Here is a 21,566-nt window from a genome sequence, read left to right as displayed (position 1 = left end):
GGCGCGGGCGCCTGGCACACGAATATCCTGCTCGACTATCCTTTCACTTTTGTGCCAAAGGCTTGTGGCCACTGCGGGTCGCAGCTGCTGCTCTCCCTTTATTTGTATAGAAATTAAATTTGACATGCAAACATTGCAAGGATCCCCTTTCTTCAACTCCATCGAAAGGATTTCGTTTTCGATTGATTTGGAAGGATTTCCATTCAAATTTTAGCTGTCGCTGACTTCCTTGTAATACGATACGTTGGAGTGAAAGTAATTTGCGACAAATTTTCACATTTTCCATTTCCATTTCGATTCCCAAAAATATCCCGACACACACATACACAAAAGTGAAAGCCATGCAAATACCAGTAACAGATGTTTTTCGACTTTTCAGATGGAAAATTATTAACGTCGGGGCTGTGTGTGGAAAACTCTGACGAAAATTTGTTGGCTAAAAATGTTAACAAGCAAAATTAATGAGCCCTGAAACATGAACACAATACCAGCGCCAAGAAAACATAATTTAATTTTCCATTTTCCTGCAATTCTGCTTTTTCAGAGCAAAAAGTTATTAATTTAGATTCCCGGCTCAGATATGTGATAAGTGTATAATTATGGGCTTGCTGAGAGGGGGAGGAGTTTAGATTGCCATGAACTGGGTGAATGGGAACTTTATTACAAACAATGTTCATAAATATAGAACAAGAAATAAGTACTTATTGTCCATTCCTCTACTTGATATTCAATAATACCCTAAAATCAACCTGTAGGCATGAAATCGCACTTTCCTGCTCAGGATCTAATCCCCCTACAGGATGAGAATAGCCCCTAAGCATGTTCTCATCCGCACAAACACTTTCCCATGCAAATTCTCCTTAAGGTGATTTTGCATAAGATTGAAATGGAAAACAACCCTAAGAAGTCTGGGAACATCGATGGATGCGGCAACCTCACCTGTGATACCTTCCTATGTTGCAATTGATGTAGGCGAGCCAGGTAGTCCAGGTATAGGATGTGCAGGACAACTTTCACTGGATTGCCTTCCACTTGAATGGAGTCGAGTCTAAGGAGAGCACAGACGGACCAAAAGGATCCGAAACTCATTTCGCATTATCCTATTGATGAGCCCTCATTATTATTTATTATTTCTCCTCTTTGAATATGCAGCAAGGTGCGTCCTGGGACGTGGGAATGTAAACAAGTCGCCTGTCTTAGGGGAGTTTCTTTCTATTTTGTATTATTTTTTGCAAAGAATCCTTGGGCACTTGCTGGGTCTTCCATAAATTAAACGAATTCTAATTGTATTTCAGGCAAAATAAAGACTCGGTATGGGAAAAGAGCCAGCACCCTTCCACAAAAAATGATTCACATCTTTTTTGGCTGTTTGCTTTCAATTTTATTTTCAAAAACGGATATTGAGGCAATGATTTTATTCGATTGTCTTGGATTCTATGGTGCAACTTCCATGAGGGAAAAGGAAATAAATCAAATGGAAACTCATTCAGGAGGATGTGAGGAAATGCAGGTGTCCCAACTGCACTATATATACTGAAATTTATTGATTTCGGAAATGTGCTAATTGATTTCTAAACAAAATATTTTGTATAAAAACGAGCTATATTAGATCTATATAGATTCAACCATCTTAGTTCCAGCTCTGCACTGGTACTCGTATTATTCATAAACATTTTGCCCCACATTAGTCATGGTAATTGCCAGCAATAATTGCAATAACAATTAGTACAATTATTGCAATTTACGTAGCTTATGTTTGTGGATTTTTTCGTACGTGCCCGCTCACGGGGATCTATGAGTTGCTGTAATTTTCAATTTACAAACAAAAAACTCATTATTATTTGCACACTTTTCAAAACCCGAAATAAAGGCGGTAAGCTGCTAGTTTTCTACAAAGGCTAGGCGGCTCCTTCCATTCAATCTAAATATATTTCAAGTATTTCCATTTCGCTTTGTTAGTCGGCTGCGTTTTTCGCACTTTTTTCTGCACATGGCACGCAATAATTTGTGGCTCTTTTCCATTGTAAAAAATTTCCATATCTTTATGCAGATACAACAAAAAAAAGAAACTCGTTGCACATCATAAATTTTTTAACTGGCCGCGGCAGCAGAACCCCCTAATTAGCTTTACAGGTTTACTGGGGCAATGCGTGCTGGAGCAGGGACAGGCAGACAGAATACACAATAATACATATAACTCTCAACAAAAAGGCAAAAACAAAGCGAAAAATCATTGAAAAATGCTTTCAACTTGCCGCTGCTGAAATGTGGCAGCCAAAGATCAAAGTCAAGGATCAAAAATCTCGTCTCTGTTCTTGTCTTGTTATGATGATTTCTCCTGCCTGTCTTCTCATCGTCCGATCCAGCCAATCCATCCATCCATCCATCCAGCCAGCCAACCAATCCATTCATAATAATGCGAAAATCGGCAACAAAAGTTAAGAAAATCAAAAGCTGCCGAGGATAAGAGAATGGGGAGAAGACTTGGGAGGGGATTAGGGTAAAAAAAAAAGATTTCCTGAGCTTGAAACAAAAGCCGCTAAGCAAGTCCGTTTTGTTGGCCCCCTCCTTGGCTCGGCAGTGATCTGCTGACAGCGTTAAACGAGCTACAACAAAAACATTCTGAGCCAGCCGTTGACATTCATCTTGGAAGTTGGAGTGGAGTCTGAGCTTCAAGCCAACTCCCAGGCTGTCTCTAAGCTTCAGGCCGCAAAACAAATTGACATTGAAATTTGTTCAAATAAGAGTTTGTAAAAAAGAAATGACAGAGCTACTAATGTTTTTTAAGGATTCTAGAGTTTATTTACAAGCTCTTATAGACCCTATTTACAATCAGTCTTAAACTATACCTCTCACTAATTAATTTATTAGTAGTTATAGACTGTACTTAGTACTAGCTTTTACCGATGAAAGCACCCAGAAAATAATCTTTTTAAATGGCTGCAACAATCAGACACGATATGTACGCAAATAAGCCAAAGTTGTAATTTTTCAATTGAATGAACAGCAGCAACAGCAATTGTATTGCAACTTTAACTGCAATCTCTATTTTTTTGTTGTTAGTTTCTGTTGCAAAATGCACGCATATTCGTAGTCAGGGTTATAACTTATAAGCCAACAGTTGCTGGTCTGTACGGGGTGTACGGTGGGTAATTAGCATGCATTGCGATTAACATATAATTAATTGTAGCTAGAACAGAAAAAAAAAAACACCGACTTCAAAAGCAACAAATTATATTTCCCTGCGCACAGTGCAAATGAAAATTGCGGCAAAAAAACAGCAGAAACAACATCAAATAATTATCAGCGACGTCATCTGAGTGGCGATCGCATGCAAAATACATTCCCGGTTGCAATATCACAGAGAACACGAAAAGAGCACCCCGAGGTGAATGGGGATCAGCGAAAGATTAAATACCCTTAAAGGGTACTAAAAATATCACAAAACATGCTTTTAAAAAATTTCGTAAAATGGTGATTAAATAAAGCTACAAAAATCTATAAACTCAAAGTTTAAATACAAACTAGAAGTCATTAAAAAGAGGTTATTGAATATTTAAACTAGATTTATGACTTAAGGTTAAGAGGTAGCCAATTATTTTTCACTCAGTTGCATGAAAACTAATCTTACACCAAATGGAATTAGGATTTAATGTTTTGTAAATTGTTTATTTATTATTCTATTAAACCATTTGTTAAACGAAATATACCCATCCACTTACAGTGTATTTCAGATAGCAACAAGTGCAATGCATTTCGCACTAATTAGTTGCACAACAGACCGAAAAAACAACAAAAGATACGCAAATATTTTGCTGTGGCTGTTGCTGCTGTGGCTGTTGCTTTTTCTGTAGCTTTCATAACTGAAAACCGAACTAAGCTCAACCGAATGCCGCGTGCTGTGTAATTGAGACTTTGGCGGAAAGCGGCTGCGATGTCGATGCCAGCATTTGTCTGCAGGCGCATAACAGTTTGTCTCGGCAAAAGTTCAATTAACGCATATTCATAGAGGGCTACTTGGAGGAATAAACTTATATATTTCTGTGCACATACATATGTAGACGGGGAGGTGCGGAGCCAGGGACAAGCCACTTAAATGCTCAAACAGGCCAGAACGTCTGCGAATCGAAAGACTCAGGCAACGAACTTTCCTGGCATCTTTATAGCAAATGGAAAGCGCAGAAATATCCGCGAAGGGGGTGTCGGTCCAAGGGGTGCCGGTTTATAGAGTAATTGTAGCTGAAGCAAGCAATTGCTTTGCAACAGCCTGGCATATGCAAATTTCCCTATAAATCAGCTTCGATCTATCGTTACTGGGCCACCACATCTACATCTATATCTCTCCAGCTGTGAACTCGAAATGAAGTTCTCAATGGCAATCGGACCAAAAGCGTTCAATTAGCTGACCCCGGGGGGTATACTATCAGCCAGGCCAAGATACACTAAGAATACTATTTGATACTCTTTTATGGTTTAATAATTAAGATTAAGATCTTTAAATAATAATTTCTAAACCATATACTTTATGCAAATTATACAACATAATTTTAATTTTATTTATTAATTGCATAATTTTTAGTTGCACTTTCAGTGCATTTACATTCCTCTAGATTCATGTTTGTTTTGTTTTTATATCTTTTTTATATTGGCCAGCAGTTTGCATTCATATTTCACTTTATGGCGGGTTTTAGGCGATTGCCCCTCTCGGTTGCACCTCGTCTAGGGGCCGCACTTCACGTGGGGTAATTAGCAAATGTTTAATTATAGTCCACAATTCGCTAGTTGCTCCCCCTCTTCAGCCTCGGCTCTCTGGGTTCTTTTGGCTTAACTAATTGCTCTTGGTGACTTGACTTGACTTTTCTTAACTGAGCAAGTTGTAGTCTTAAGTCTACTGCCGGCGTACTGACACAATTGCCTGTTAATTGTAATTAGTTTTGCTTTTTGAACATGGTAGGAGGTGAAGAGGTAGGTCTGGTGCAGTTACTTGGATACAGCTTGGAGTTATTTTAAAGACAATTGTGTAGTAACTGTTAATATTTAAGCCAAATCAGTTACATTGCAAAAAGCCATCTAGTGGTGGGTAGGAGAACACATCTAAGGGTGAGTTTTTATGCCAATTGGAGGGTCTATTGGGGTTATTCTTATTCGAAGAGGAATCTCCGAAGGGTGTTCATGACTGCCATGCCAAAAAAACACGTGTATTGGCACACAATAAACTAAAAATATACAACTCTGCCATTGCGAATCAAAGCCATTTAACATATTTTTATAATTTTTCACTATTCTCTCGTTAAATATACCGTTTTAAGAAAGTTTCTTCCATTATCATATGTCCGGCAAAGCCGTCAAATTCTTCTTTTCAAAACTATTTTTAGCTTGTTTGGCTTCTTTGCCGCGTTGTCTGCAGCTTGTCTACGGCTGCAATAGAGGTGCCAAAAAAAAAAAAAACGCGAAACAGTTAATAACTTTTTATAGCCCCAACAAAGGCGACCGCCGTGAATCGGACAAGTTTGTCCGGCAACCAGGTCTCAGCCAATAACCGACACAATAAAGCGATTTAGTGTCAGACAGTTGCAGCGACATCTTGTGTTAAATAACAATTACTTAGTATTAGTTTTTATGAAGACGTGGTTGTTTGTTGTCATTGTAGGAAGCTTGCGATTGCTCCTCGGACATCCCAAAAAAAAAGGTAATTAGTTTGGGGAGGGAGGCTTCATATGGAAAGGAATCGATGACGACGACGACGACGACGCGGGAACCGACGAAGGGTTTACCAAAACTAATTTCAGATATGCATCGGCGGCTGTTGCTGCTCGGCTGCTGCAACACGCCCTCCATTGTGGCCAAGAGGTCGCTTCTGTTGGACGATCTTAATGCTTTTTTTTCTTTGCTCAACTGAAAGAGGAGCCTGAACCTGCCCGCTGCTCGCTGCTCGCTCTTTCGGCTTGAATTAAAACCAATCACAGCAACATGCAAAAGAATCTGCAACGGCAACAGAACAGCAACATGTTGCTCGTGTGCATGAGATATATATTGCCTACACCCGTACCAAGTACACCCAGATAGTGGGAAAGAGAGGCTCGACCCGGCTTTGGCTCAGCGTAAAAGTTATATACAAAAGTAATATTCGTCATAATCATAATGATAGGCTTTCAGAGCTGCACCAGCAGCAGCCGCCATGGCAGTTGATTATGATGATGACTCGCGTCCTTCTTTCTCAGCAGCAGCCGATGCCGCAGCAGCAGCAGCAACTCCAACAACCACTCGCAAAGTAGCCGCACACAGTGGTAGGGAGAAGGGGCTTTGGGCAGGGGGCAGGGTGATGGAGGGGGAGTGGCCGGGGAGGCACTCTGGCAATTCCAAGTCGTCAGTCTTACGTACGACGTCCGCACGATCCATGCAAATTAAATGAAACGTACGAAAGGCGCAGGCTGCAAAAAAGTTCCCATGACTTTGGCAATGGATGATCGGTTCCACAAGGCGGCAGAGGGAGCCGAGGGGGCTTGGTTGGGGCCAGTGGGGAGGGGTAGTGACTGGGGCAACTTCCAGACCGGGCAGCAGTCGGGCACAGGTCCAACCTGCGGCCTCGTTGTACATTGTGCGCTCTTTTAGCTGCGCCTCATTTTCCCATTCATCCCATTCAATTCACTGCTTTTTTTGCAATACACTGGGCGAAATATCTAGATCTTACAGTGTATTTATACATTTTGAAATTAAGTTTATTGGATTCTTAAAACTAAATCCTTCACAGACAGTTCTGCCTCTTTATCCGATCAATATCTATAGAGAATCTAAACTATTTGCTTCGCTTCTTGATTTCTTGTCATTGATATTATTTTCGGTGCTTTTGCGGTTTCTAGTTTTCTGCTGGCATACAAGTGTCATAAATCGTGGCAACTTAATACTATGCACCTCTCTCGAAAGTTCATGCAACATATCGTCTTCGATTATGGCGTCAATTTGGTAATGTTGCAAGTGCACCTCCTAAATAATTTGCTTTTAAGAGAACTAGAAGCTCTTGGGGGAAAAACTTACTTTCGTTGATATTTTCGAATTGATTTTATGGAAGAGATTAGTTCCAAGAATCCTACAAGTGCTGCCTGATATTTTAGTCTCACTTCCTATAAGCATTCGATAAGGTTTCTGGAACTGGGTCTACAATAAAATAATTAGAATGACTTGCCTAGTAGAGGGTTTACTTGGCAGCTGGTAAGTAGTGGTGACCCATGGCGCCCCCTTGAAAGTACAGATACAAAGTTTTGACAGGGCGGGCGCTTAAAAAAAGCCAAGAATCGAAAACAAAACGCCTGACTCTCGAACGTCAACTTGAAAATGTGTTGAAAAGTAATAAAAACGTTGGCACAGTTTTATGGCCAAGAGAGCGTCGGATGAGCACAACTTTTGCACCAGGACAGGACGACTGGCATGAGGGACGACGAGGTGACGGGACTGGCGTTAAACTGCCGGGCTCATAAATGTCGGCGTCATGGGGAGAATGAATAGTGTAGAGACGTCTACAGCAGAAGACTCCACTGCGGCGCCTCCTAAAGAAACTCTGAAGGTCAGCCGCACCAGACCAGGCCGACCGAGATTCGAGTGTGATTTGAAAAGAGTTTGCCGCCAAGGCAGTTTTCGGCTCCCTGAATGAAATTTCCTGAATTATGAATTCAAAATTAATACTGGGAACTGTCTAAGCAATCGCTACCGAAGCTTCTCTCCTTCCCCAAAACTTCTTGTGCGACCATTAATCTTTTTCCAAAGCTGGCAAATTGTTTTGTGTTTCGTTCTGGGCTTGGCCGCAGGTAGGGTCCTGTTTTTGGTCTCGATCCTGCCGGCCCCGAAACTCAATTTGCCAGCTAACTGTAAAAGAGGTTGCCGTCTAACGCCTCTTGGCCGAAAGTGGCCAGGAACTGGTTAATTGTGTTCCCAGGAAACTCTGTTATTCCGCTGTCTGCGCCTCCAAGCCTCAAAAACATAAAAGCTAATTTGCCTACAAAACTTTTTGGGGGGACCCTTTGCACAAAGTCAATTAATTTTTAGCCAAAAAGGGACAGTGGTTTGAGTTTTATTTTCCTGTTTCCACAATCTTTAACTTATAAATAAATAGTTTCAGGTGTTAGTTTTATAAACATGTGTAATACAATTTAAAAAACAAATTATTGTTCTTGTAAGATAATTGCAAAGAGCCTCAATCATAATCCCCCAAACACTGTGGCAGTCCAATAATTTGACCCGAAACTCTCTGGCACCCTTTCCCCGCCAAGATCCAAGGATAATTTGAGCAAATTTTCAAGAGCAACATATCCGCTGACCCGCGGATCCGCAACTCCCTTTAATGGCTGAGCAATTTTCATATGACAAGCCAAGCGGGATTCTGTTCGAGCAATTTGAATCCGCAGCTCCTCGGAGACCCGGCGAAGACTTTAAATTATGATTAAGTATGATCATCTGGTGGTACTCTCTCACATGGCTTATGCTCGGGCAATAATAAAAAGCGGAAATGCTAATGATAGGGTTTCGCAGTTCGAACACAGAACTGCTCCCTCACCCTCCTCGGATATATCCTTGCCATCCTGCAGAACGCTCTTCCCCCAAAAAACCTCACGTTCCACTCACTCGAAAATGAAACAAATTTATAGTTCTTATTCCTTTGTCTCTGTTTCTGGCTTTTTGAAATTATTATTTATGCATATAATTTTGACCAGCTGCCTTTTCGGGGTTTCCTTGGAAAGAGCCATCGACGGATTTTTATGAGAAGCTCCTTCTGCCTGCCTGCCTGCCCCTCCTTACCTTCGAGGAGGTAGGCAAATTTCCTCATCGCCGTCAAAACCACAAAATAAAATATCACGTCTCAACTTTATTATGGCTAATTGGAGGTGAAGTCTGTTCAGGTCTGCGGTGCAAATTAAATCGCAAACAGCGCTGGGCCCACGAGGCGTATGAGTTACGACTCCGTTCAGTTCATTGGAAATTTTGCGGCATGCGTTCTGAAGGCGCCAGGATCCACAGCACACAGGCTCCATTGCTCAATTCAAACAGAACGTAGCTCAAATTTACCATTTTTTATGGTAAACATATTTTTAAGAGGCTCGTTCTCCACTCTTCGGGGATGCTGGCATCGCGTCCTCCGGCTGCTGGCCATTGGTCGGCAATCAAACCGAGTTAACTGCCCAAACGTGTCCGAATGGCTTTCAATTCGAACTGAATCGAATGCAATTCCTTATGCATTTTTTATTAAAATTTTTAAATGGCAAGAATGAAATAATAATGGTTCGAAAAAGAGGGCTCATATCGTAAACTAAAAGTTACAAAATACAAAAATAAACTATTGTAGGTTTTCCACTTTTCATAAATAATATTACCCAGCGTTTAAAATAATTGTATGGAGTCACTACTTTACATAACAAGCTCGAACCCAAAAAGGTCTGCTCCCACATAAATTTTACAGTGCAAAAAAATTATCTTCGCCCATCAAAACATATTTGTTTAAGTTCAGGCCAAAACGACGCACAGAAATAAGAAGCCCAAAACCAAAATCGATGTTAAACCCAAAAGACAAAAGGGGCTTTCCCACAAAAAACAAATTCCCATGGCCCTATGCCTAAGCATGCATAATTTTAATTTATTTGTAGCAGCCACAGCAATACCGAGCAATAGCAACAACCACAAACTGGCCAGCTAATAAAAGTAAAAAGCCAAAAGCCAGCAAAAGCAGCTCCAAGACCAAGGAATATTTATGGAAATACCTTCGGGGCGGAGCTCCCGAATTGCGAAAACGTTGATCAAATTTTGCCAGATAAGCGGCGACGACGAAGACGAGCGTGGATGATGATGATGGTTATGGCTGTGGTCCAAAGCCCCATGTTTTTGGGATGTGAGCGTGACTTGGGCATATAGGAATGGTTTCAGCCTTCTTTGCAGGTGCGAAAGTCAATTTGAACTAATCAAGACGATATGGTAGTAAATACTTGAAGAATATTTGAAATTACTAGGATCGAACTAGGCATAATAGAGAATAGAGTGTTTCTCTTTACAGAATTTTTGTAATTGAATATTAGAAGTATATAAATATACTAAAAATATGAAAATATGATGTTAATCCTTTTCTTAATCTTGACTAACTTACAAAAATTTTCAATATTTTTATTAAGCCTGCAAATCACGCTCCCATCTTTAAAGCATCCAGCTCATATGCATGTCGAGGTCTCAGAGTCATCAGCCAAAGGAGCTGGAGTGGGCGGTGGCAGGGAAGAAGGAAGGGGTGGAGACGCGGTCTGTGGCAGGGGCAGGGGCAGAGACAGAGGCTGGGGTGGAGACTGTGGCAGCTTCAACTCTGCGGCTGCCTTACAACGTCATCAGTTTTTGAAGGCGTTTCCAAAGAGCAACCGCCGAACGGGCGAACCGGCGAACCGGCGACTGTGGGAACTCATATTGCATGCTGCACACATACAACTCACTGCTCCCCCCCTGTTGGCCCCCCCTTGCCCTGGGAAGCGGCCACCGCATCTGCATCCGAATCCGAATCCATACCGAACCGAGTCGATATCGTGCCTCTGAAATCTGCATTTTGGCCGAAGCCCAGCTCCAGCTCCGACTCTGGCTTCAGTTTCGGTTTGAGAGCCTTCCGAGCCCAACTAGTTTGCATTTCTTTCTGGTGGAGCCCTCGTCAGATTGGCTGGCGTAATCTGTTTTAAAGTTGGCCCAAACCGACTCCAGCCACTTTCCACTTGATGGCTGCTGACGGTAGTCGTGCTTTGGTTATAAAAATTGAAGCCGCCATTAAATGCTGACAGTTGTCAGCTCAAGGAGGTCTGGGGCTTCTTGCCGCAAAAAGTTTTGGCTAAGTAGTGTGGTAACTCGGATCGGCTTAATGGCTGCTGTACTTGGCCAAGTGGCTGATGATCGTCCGTGGCCACGGATTTGGTTACATGAGAATGAATACTAGGACGGACTAGCCGGCTATTTGCAACTCCAGAGCCTAACTGGGCATTTAGCCGGTAATGGGTTTGCAGCCTAATGGCCTAATGGGATAACGAATTCAACTTTAATGCCTGTGCCTATCGAAATTATATTTGATCGATGATTCTGCGATTACAGAGTCTATTTTAATGCAATTAATAAATCATCAGGTTATAGAGGTAATCGAAGATAACCAATTGTTGGTATTGATAAAAAAAAATATATTATATTTTATTCCAAGTGTGTGAATATCGATCTTAAGCTTAAAGCTAATTAAATTATTTGTTTTAAAATAAGCAGAGAGCTATTAAAAATTAGTTTCTTAAGGCCTGAGATTATTTAAATTATAATAATTGATAGTCAAGTATTATAGTTTATAAGCCTAGAACACAATTTAATTTGTTTATGCAGATACATTTTTTTTTCGGATTTTAAAGGCAAATGACTGCCAATTTAATTAGTTTAGATAAGATAGTTACGCTAGTACGATAGTATTATGAATAATATAATAGTTCTTCTGTGAAGACACAACTCTATAGCTTAACAATAACTTCTATAGGAAAACACCTTTTGTAAACTCTTCAGGTAGCAATCAGAGCTATCAGTCACCTGGCGGCCGTTCTTGATGAGTTCAAATTGCTACTGCACTCTCCGCAGACAGGGGGGAACCCATCTTCATTTATCATTTTCAATAATAATCAAAAGCCTTCAAAAGCGATGAATGAAACCGAAAAAGGCGTCCGACTCTCCCAGACAATAGCTGACAGACAGCAATCAAGGTGGAGCCGAACAAAAGATGATGCTGCCGGAGAATTCTCGTCCGGCGGGGTTATTAAAAAAGAATTTGCATAAAAGACAAACCGGGGCACGGGCTGCCTCATCACATTCAAAGCGAAAACCACAAGGATTAAGCAATAAATAACTGGGGTGACTGGGGGGAAAGGGCTAAGAGAATACCAAGTGGTTAATTTTCTATGAAATTATATTCAAATTAGTTTGATGTTGCCGCGGCAGAGGCTCAAAACTTTGCCGTACAAATGGCATAATTATGGGATAGACACAAAGCACTTCGAGATCACTTCGAGGGCACTTGAAATTATGCTAAAATGCCAAACAGCGAGGAGGTGTGACCAAGATGGTGGCAGAAAGTGAGGCTTGACTGTGGCTCCGCTCATCAATTATCCACGTGCTTACAGTTGCCAGCAATTTGTTAGATGTCGGTGGGTCTGGTGGGGCTGGTGGGTCTGGTGCGGCCTGTGGGTTGGCCCAGAAGCTCTAAGGAGAGGCGATTCGCTTTTGGCACCTCTGACGTGATTATAACACTTTTATGCTTGACTATTAATGATTCGCGAGGTACTTTCTTGAAAAACAAATTTCTAGCAAGTGGGCCATTAATCTATAGGAGTAAGGTATATTATTTTTCGAAATACAATTTTTTAAAGAACCATTTAGGAGATATATTTTCCATTTTTAAATTATGATACACCTATCTTTATAAGCTTGCCCTGATTTCCATAATGCCCTCCAAAAAACAAATTTAATTGCTCTACATGCGATTTTGTTTCCTGAGCCACAGGGCTATGTTAATTTTCTCAGACCGAGTCACTTATAAGGCGGGCAAATATTCAAAACTTGGCCATAGTAGAAGTTCTTTCAGTTTGGCTGCCTCGGCTGGCAGGGCACATCAAATGTAGCTCCGAAATACTATAAATATTGCGTGCAGACACCAGACAATTTTGTGAAAAGCAAACTAAGAGATACAAAAAATAAATAAAAAGGGAAACAGAAGTCGGGCAGGGAGACGACCGACCACTGACGATTGGCTGATGAGAGGGCGCTCCAATGATGTTAATGTTGCGCCTGATGATGATGTTTAGGTCCGGTCTTTGGTCTTTGGTCTTTGGGAGTGAAGTGCAGTGCAGCAAACGTGTCTGCTGATGAGGCTAATGATATGAAAATGAGTCCGAGCCCCAGATGACACGAAAGTGTGAGGAGCGAGCAGCCAAAGAAGCACAAAGTTCGACTCGGAGGGGGGAGCCGAAATGGAGGTTGTGGCCATAGCTTATTCCATACAGCATAATCATTTCATTTTATGAATGGAGCAGAGACCGCATAATAAATCAAAAGACACACACGTTGCCAAAACGAACACAGATGAGCCAGCCAAGCTCGAAAAGCAAGCGTGATCGGGACAGGAAATGGAAATGAGCTTGCATTATCAAAACGGCGAGGTGTGGATAAAAAAAAGGGATCTTACGGAATATGGAATTCCAGATACTAATATAATACATAAGTAATGAGTAATACTATTAGTATTTTGACTACACTATAACTATACTAAAAAGTACTATGTATCAAGGTACTGTAAATCAATAAATTTACTTAATATCTCTTTGTTTAAAAATATTAATATATTATAGAATAAAGCTATTGCAATGAATAGGCTTACAAAATGTATTATTTTGTAAAGGGCTAACTTATAATAGGTTATTAAATTATGGTTTAAATAGTTATATTATGTTTTAAATGCTTATTTCAAACTAAATTCCTTCAGAAACATCATGAGATGTCTGTTAATCAGCCTCATTAAACTAAGAATCTAACAAGATGTAGCTTGAACCTATAAAAGATACAACTTCATTTAACAAATCACTAGCCAAACATTACAATCCCCCCTCGCTGGTATCTGCAGCTGCCAAAATAATCATAAAACATCAAACTCACCGACTGCACTTTGCATGTTGTTGCTGAAGTTGCTGCCATCGTCATCGTCCTCGTCGTTTTCGTCATGAGTTGCTGTTGCTGCTGTTGCTGTTGCATCGTGTGTTGCCTTTGTTGGCGCCTGAAATGTTGCTGATATTGTTGCTGTTGCAGTTGTCGCTGGTGTCGGGAGTGTTGCTGTTGCCATTGTAGCCTCGGGCAGAGCATCATTTTGCTGTAATGCGACTAATGAGGCGGCAAAATTGACGTGTTGCTGCGGCGTAAAGTTAAAGACCGATGTTGCAGCAGCCGCTGATTGAGTTGTTGGCTCGTTTTTAATTGTTGCCGCCGTGTGCTGCTGCTGCTGCTGCCAGTACTCGGCGGCTATCAAATGCTGAAGACTTTGGGTAGGCAAATGCTGGCCAAAAAGATTGCTCAGGTGTTGCAGCGGTGAACTGCTTGCAACATGTTGCTGCAAAAACTGCTGCTGTAGCAGCAACTGCTGATGATGATGATGCTGCTGCTGATGTTGGTGCTGGGGCTGCTGCTGCTGATGCGGATGATGATGGGAATGATGATGATGATGGTGGGGATGATGGTAGAGCAGTGTGGATGCTGCAACGCTTTCGGTGGCCTCGCCATTGATTTTGTATTTGGATGTTGTTGTTGGCGTTGACATTGTTAGTGCTTCCGCTGCGAACAGCTGTCGCTCGTTGATCTCGTTGCTGTCGTTGTTGCTTCTGTTGTTGGTGTTGCTGCTTCTGCTGCTGGCCCGATTTGTTGTATTGCAATGGCTTTTGTATTCAAGTAACATGCCGTTTGTGCTAGCAACCCGCTGGCGATGTTGCTGTAGTTGCTGCTGATAGTAGTTTGCTAGCAACAATGGCATAATCAATGTTTACAGCTAACTGTTCCAACAGCAGCAACATACATGGGCGGTAATCTCGTCGCGCGTTCTTTGCACCAGATAGCAGTTCCCAAAAGGCTTCACCCCGAGGAGCAAACACCTCACAACTTCTCTGATTAGCCAGGCTGATAGCCGCTAAGTTGGTCAAGTGGTCAAGTGGCCGAAAGGCTGGTCTCTGCAATTAGGCAAAGAAGATTAATTAGCCGTGAAGCAAGGGTGTGTCGAGGTGGGGGGAAACCCACTAGCAGGGAACAGAGCCATAAATTATCACAAACTGAATTTATTGTCATGGTAATTGTAAAAATCAAATCCCTTTCGGGAAAAGAAAATTCTAGCAAAGCCAAAGTCGCAACAATTAGAAATTCAAAGACCTCAAATCGCATTTTCAGCTTACCCTTTCCAGGGGAGGAAATTTATGCAAACTCATCACCTCGCACGCAAAGTATGATGGACATGTGAACCTGTTTATCTTTAGGCTGAAAGCCGAGCTTCTTCACTCCGATTCTCATTCTTCAGTTTTCGTTTCTTTCTCTTTTTTTGTCATTTTAATTAGTTCAATTTCAGCTTATGTTATTTTGGTTAAATCTCGCCTCGTTGCCATCAAAATTTCACTCGACGGAGGCGACAAGAGAGCAATAACATGACAGAGCTGGAAATTAAAGTCCAAAAGTGACAATTCATGATTACTTTGGTTTTGCTTATCAGCTAGAGACAGAAGCGATGGTGATCGAGTGGAGTAACCTCACCTAGGCAGGTGACAAAAAATCATAGGGATCATAGGGCTGGGAAATCAAAATATACTAGCCAGAAATGGATGTAACTTCCAAAGGTTATCCTCATAAAAAATGACAACAAATTAAACATGATTTATTTTATTTTTCTTTAATAAATAGATCTCTATAAAGTTTTATTTCAATGTTGCTATATCAGAACTATCTTCCCCACCTTCTCAGAGCATTAAACTTAACTCGCCAGTCAGACTCGACATCAAACCGAGCACATTAATAGAACAGACTCCTCCGATCTTCGGCCATCTCATAATTACAAGTCATCTACCTGATGTTTTTGACCATTTAAGCCACAAACGAAGAAGCCAACCGTCTTCAATAGACGATACAGTAGCCCGTTGACGGGAGGCGGGGGCAATCATATAAAAATAAAATAATAATCCGACAATAAACACCGACAGAAACAAATTTCCATTCATGTGTAGTGGAGCCTAAACACGCATAATTGCTAATGCCATTTAAATGTGCGTACAGTTCTCTGGCGATCCAATAACAAAAAGCACAATGTTTCGCCCAAGTCATGTTCTTTTATTAAAGGCCAAAAAAAATCGTTTTTGGTTCCTGATCCAGATCTAGATCCGACTGCAGCGGAAATGCCGAAAGTGACGCGGCCGATTTCTCTCCGTACTATTGTTAAATATTTTCCAAAAATGTAACCCTTTTTAAAATGCTAAGCGTATTACGAAATGCGTTTCGGTAGGAAAATGAGAACAAGCTGTCACTACCAACTATTTACAGTTTAAGAAGCAGATAGAGTGACGAAACTATGTCAGTTATTTTGGGAAAATCATGAATGTCTGCCATTTAGTGGCCATGAATTAAAGGAAGTGATTGTGATGCAAGCCAGCACAGGATTACCAGACTGCAGGGGTCTGTTTAAAGACCTCTTTCCCATATTTGAATGAAAATAACTTAATACGTACTTGACTATTTGCCTTGCAGGTTGTGCCTCGTAAATTGCAAATATTTTGGTTAAAAGCGTTTCATAGTTCTATGTAAATATTGATAAGATGCCTGGGACAGGTCTGCCCCTACATATGTATATGACCTTTAAGCCTCTTGTTGGCTTACAATGCCTTGGCACTCATTGAGGTTGTGATACGTCAACCTCCGCGAATAATATTTCTTGGGAACTTTTCGCTTGACTTGCTAATCAGTTTCAGGAAGGGCTTTAGGTAGTCAGATGTGTGTCGATAAACTTAAATAAAAAATTGTCACTTAATTGAAAATATATTTTTAGCCGGGGGACTTAAAATGCTAATAGAAGTTTAGTTCTCCAGATCCGTGTACTAGCGGAAATTCAAAAATTAATTACATTTAATGCATAGCCAAATAGAAGAGGTGTCCCATCGATTTCTGTCACCCTCTCAATATCGGGGAGGGGGTTCTAAAATTTGTTCCAAATTTATGAATAATGGGCGCCATTCGTAAAGTGCCAACTGAAGATTTCGTGGCTCAAGTCGACTTAGTATAAAAAACAAAAACCGGAAAAAATAAGCCCAGAATGTTGAGGACTGAATAAAACAATTTGCGACTTACCAACTAAGACAAATTAAACCCAAATGCAGCTTAATTATAATAAGCAGAGTCCCTAATTCATAATTCTAAGCAAATTGTTTGCCTTTCTGTCATTTTTTTACACTTTTGGCACCTGGCTCTAGGCTTTGACTCATTTTCATTTCCATTTAATGGTATCACCCGGTACTATCTTGATAACCAACCGTGTTTATCATCAGCCAGGTCTTAGTGTAATTGACTAATGAATGCCATTCATTGTTGCCTGTTTTACCAAACTTGTGACAAATTTTATTTATTGTTACATGGCTTTTTGTTTTTATTTTTTTTTAAGCGGTTATTGGCAGCCGATTCTCAAGACAATCACGTGGCAGGCACTGATCGGTTTATATAAGAACCATTCAGAAAAATGGCCAATAAAGGGGAAAAACAGAACTTTAAACCAAGTCAAGATCTATAAAAATGGCAATGATTCTCAGAACAGCGATATAGCCAATTGGCTATTATTTTTGATAAGGAAATGCACAATGTGAAAGATTTATTAGTTTTTCATTAAGTTTTTATAAATGAGTCAACTATAGGATGTAAAGGATTATAAAAAAATACCAGTTACCTTTAATATTTTTTTAAGCTACTTCAAGATTGAAATATTATCAATTACGTGGTCTTGACACCTTGAAATCTTTCACCCTTAACTACTGATTAACACTTGAGCCACCAAGTACCCTCGTACTGGACCTAACCTAACCCAAAATCATCGCTCCGAAGCGTATAACCGGATCGTACCGATTCCAAAGATTGCAAAATGTGAAACGTGTTAAACGCCAAACAAGCCCCCCACTGAACTTTGTTCAGGCCAAAAATCAGCCCATACTCCTACATGGACACATTGTAGATTCCATTGTTTATTCTTGTTGAAAGAATCGGACGAATTCCTAGAACTGTGGCACTTACCTCACCGCCGAGCTCTCAAGTGACCACTGAAGTGAGCTGAAGTGGAGGGCACAATAAACGAAATCAGGTGAATTTAATAAACTCTAATCACAGGCCTTCAACTTATTTGTTAATTTTGCAAATTATATTTTATTGATTCGTTCCCTATCGCTCATCCGATTATATGGAGTAATTTACGAAGGAGGCTTTTTTTGGGAGTGGGTGATGGCAGAAGGACTCCTTCGACAAGCTCAAGTTATCTCTGGCGATGAAATCAATATTCTTATCGATTGCTGACTCGTTCTTTTTTCAGACTATATAACGATAGTGATTCATATACCATATGTAAATTAAATACATATGGATAAGAAATAAATAAGAGGCTAGATAAGATTTCAAGCTAATAATATGGAGCACGTTTAGGTGGAGAATACCTTAATGAAGTCAGATGACTAGTGTTTCTACAAAGAGTTTCTAGAATTATATAGATTTCTTATATATTTCTTATAGATTTAAGGAACCTATCCTTATAGGTTTTCTCAGAAGCCTTGTAGAAAATTATTATTAACATTATACAAGCATTTTGAAATGTATTTAATCGATAGCTTTAATGTTCTGCCAGAAGACTAGAAGGGCCCTGAGGTGTCACTCTTTTTTCGACTGCCGTCCCCAACTGATACCCATCCAATTGATTAGTTTCTTGTGGGACCTGGGCAAATGCCATTGTCAAACACGTCAGCGATGATATGCAAAGTGTTGAATGAAGTGCCAGGCATGACAAACTCTTTGGTGACTTTATCTCACCAGACTATTACCTTTGGCTCACCTGCCTGACGGGCTGACGGGCTGCCAGGCTGACAGCCAGCCTGCCAACTAGCCAAAGTGTCTGTATTTGTGCCAGAGTGTCTTATCAGGACAGAACAAACAAATTGAACTCATTTTTCTTTTTCGAACAACAGCTTCGACGCAATTGTCGACACGAGTCTACATAGATACTCCAATAAGACCCGAGGAGGAGTTGTCTTGACTTGGCCGGGCTTAATCAGCTCGGTTCGGTTCGGTTTGGTTTGGTTTGGAGAGCGCACCTTCCGAATATGGTAAATGGGAAAATGCAGTCAAGATAATGCTCCGCCAAGAAGGAAGCATAAGAACGAGCAGCAGAAGCAGAAGCAGCAGCAGAAGCAGCAGTCGGGTTCCATTCCATTTTTATCTAATTAGGCTAAGCAGGCACAACGCCACATACGAACAAATATTTATTATTGTACTGTAAAAATAATCAATCACTTGATCGTTACAGCAAATGGTAATGGTATCTGTATAGCTGTATCTTTGTATCTGTATCTGTATACTCCAACGAAGATAACGGCATTTAAATAAGAAAAGGGGAATGGACAAAAAACAAAAAGGAAATGCAGTTCCAACTTGTCCATAAGAGACACTTCAACTCAAAACTGGGAACGCACCACAAGTGTTATGCTAATAAAACACATCGGAGCGATCGACACCTTATCACTAAGGCAACAAAATATACGAGTGTATACAGATAAGGATATACACAATAAACAAATCGAGAGGCGACGATATATTTAAGGTATAAATCGATCGGTTTGCCTTACATTTGTTTAATGTATTTATTTCAATTTCAATATTATTTATCGCTCCACGGACGGTTCACCCCGGCGACATTGCGAAAGGTATATATTGGTATTATCTTGAGCACCCGGGGGTGGGGGGCGCCACTTCAACTTGTAAAGTAAACTTTGATGCAGGTTCTGTTTACTCCCGGGCTTAAAATCAAGGAAACCAGCTCATGGCACATGGAGTGAGGCGCCTCTTGCTCCCTGTTTATTATTGAAAAAGACTAAACACCATCTCCACTTTGAAAGTGATACAGATTTTCTTAGCTATTTCCTCCACAGCCTTGTGCCATTTCAATCTTGGTTTTTTTTTTAAAGCAAAAATTTTGATTAAGAAAATCAGGTGGCATTGCAGGTGGCGGGAAACCCCTCGGCCCCAGCTACATAAATTCAAGAATGTTTCATTTATTAAAGGTTGTTGAAGATTCGAGATTAGGATTGTGAAATTCAACCAGGTCTCTACTAATTGAGTGATTCACGATTAGGGGCCCAGGAGACCCGGGGCGATCCTATTAAAAGAGCTTGTTTTGACAATTGAGTAACATTAGGCCTGATTAGATTAATAAAATATAATTCTACTTTAAGAAATTTATGTTCCTTTTGAAAAAAGAATCTTTTTTTGTATTTAAAGAGGTTTAAGGTAAAATTTATAAGCTTTTATTGTGTTCTGAAGGAATATTCTCTATAGGAATGGCATAACTTTTAGGGTCAATTAGTAAAATACTTCGTCTTTAGATATTTAGATATGAAGTTGCTGATGCAGACTTTTCGTATCTTTTATTATTTAAAATTTTATAAAAAATATGCTGTCCATTTTCAAACAATTTTTCTTAAAAAACATTGAATATTTTTATTGAAGTAAACCTTATTCATTTATATCCTTCTAACCCTTTTATTTTTATAGAAATCCTTTAGTTACTTACCTCGTAATTATATTTTTCAAAGCACTTTCCAAAAAGTTAAAGGTAGTTGATTAATCTGTATGCCATCAATTTTCACTCATCAACCGCACAAATAATAAGTAACTTTTTCCAAAAAATATATGCATATATTTTAAATTCAATATTTTATAATCATTCTGCAGACGAACTTGTCAGACCTCTGAAACGCGCCTCAAACCTCACAAATGCCGTCGTTAAAACGCTGACTGCCGCACACAAAGATTGGAATAAAATCGCGTCGCGAAAGCCAAGATAGTTATTTTTCTTAACTCATACGGATGGGGCAAGGGCGGGGGCAACAGTGTCGTGCGGATCGTATCGTATCATATTATATAAGGGATCAAAGATTGCGGAGGATAGCCCCTGGCGAAAAAAATTGCAAAAAAGTCCGAGCACGCGCACTTGAGCTACAACCACTGAACGCTAAACTAAACTGAGGCGAGCTCGCCAAAAGTATCTTAAAGATGCGCAGCAGATCGAGCGAGCTGCAACAAGTTTTTTCGCCAAATCCATAAAAACAAAAGGCAAATAAACAAACGGCAGCCAGGTGCACGCAAACAATTGCAATTTGCGGATGTGTATCTGTATCTGTGTGTTTGCGTATCTGATGCAGCTCCCTCATACCACCACACACAGATACGGATTGTATCTTGTGTGGGAGCTTGCAACATTGCACCTGGGCAGAGAGAGAATAGCGATGGAGAGCAAACTCTACTGATAACGCTACTCTCACGGGGCGACACTGGGGCTCTCTCTCTCTCTTTCCCCACACCCACACCACTACGTAAAGCTACGATCGCTCTCTTAGGATCCACAAAAAGCTGCTCACATTGGGGAAAAAGAGATAGCTGCTCTAACTGGCACTTGCCAGTCTACATACACTCACACAAAAAACTTATTCAAATCAACTCACCTTCCCACTCGCTCACACCTTAGAAGCCCCAATCTTTTAGCTCGCTTTATTTAAATTTATGATTATCGGTATTTAGGTGTGTGCGTGTGAGCCGTATGTTTGCTTAATCCAATTGGAGGTGGAGCTGTTACTGCTGCTGCTGTGCTCCTCTATCCAGTTGGGGGGATACGCGCATAGACTCTCATTCCGACTGCATTACACTCGCCAACTGTCACGCCGAAGTTGGAGATTTATTTGGGGCTCGGTTCCCTATCCAATTGGATTTGTGTTTTC

General features: G+C 40.6%; 1 protein-coding gene across 1 annotated transcript in view; it reads right to left on the bottom strand.

Moving 5' to 3' along the window:
• Positions 1-20,812, bottom strand: part of LOC6497028 (protein nubbin) — a 40,906-nt gene extending 20,094 nt beyond the window's left edge. Inside the window, exons 1-2 of the mRNA XM_014905998.3 lie at positions 20,363-20,812; positions 13,684-14,741 (exon numbers count right to left, since the gene is read on the bottom strand). Of these exons, the coding sequence (XP_014761484.1) occupies positions 13,684-14,548 (865 nt within the window). The 5' untranslated portion in view covers positions 14,549-14,741; positions 20,363-20,812. The remainder of the gene's footprint in view (positions 1-13,683; positions 14,742-20,362) is intronic.
• Between the last annotated feature and the right edge of the window lie 754 nt (positions 20,813-21,566).

Source organism: Drosophila ananassae, chromosome 3R, assembly GCF_017639315.1.
Source record: "Drosophila ananassae strain 14024-0371.13 chromosome 3R, ASM1763931v2, whole genome shotgun sequence".
NCBI classification, from domain to species: Eukaryota; Metazoa; Arthropoda; class Insecta; order Diptera; family Drosophilidae; genus Drosophila; species Drosophila ananassae.
The sequence above is the reverse complement of the archived record's forward strand: the minus strand, read 5'-3'. Positions and strand labels throughout refer to the sequence as shown.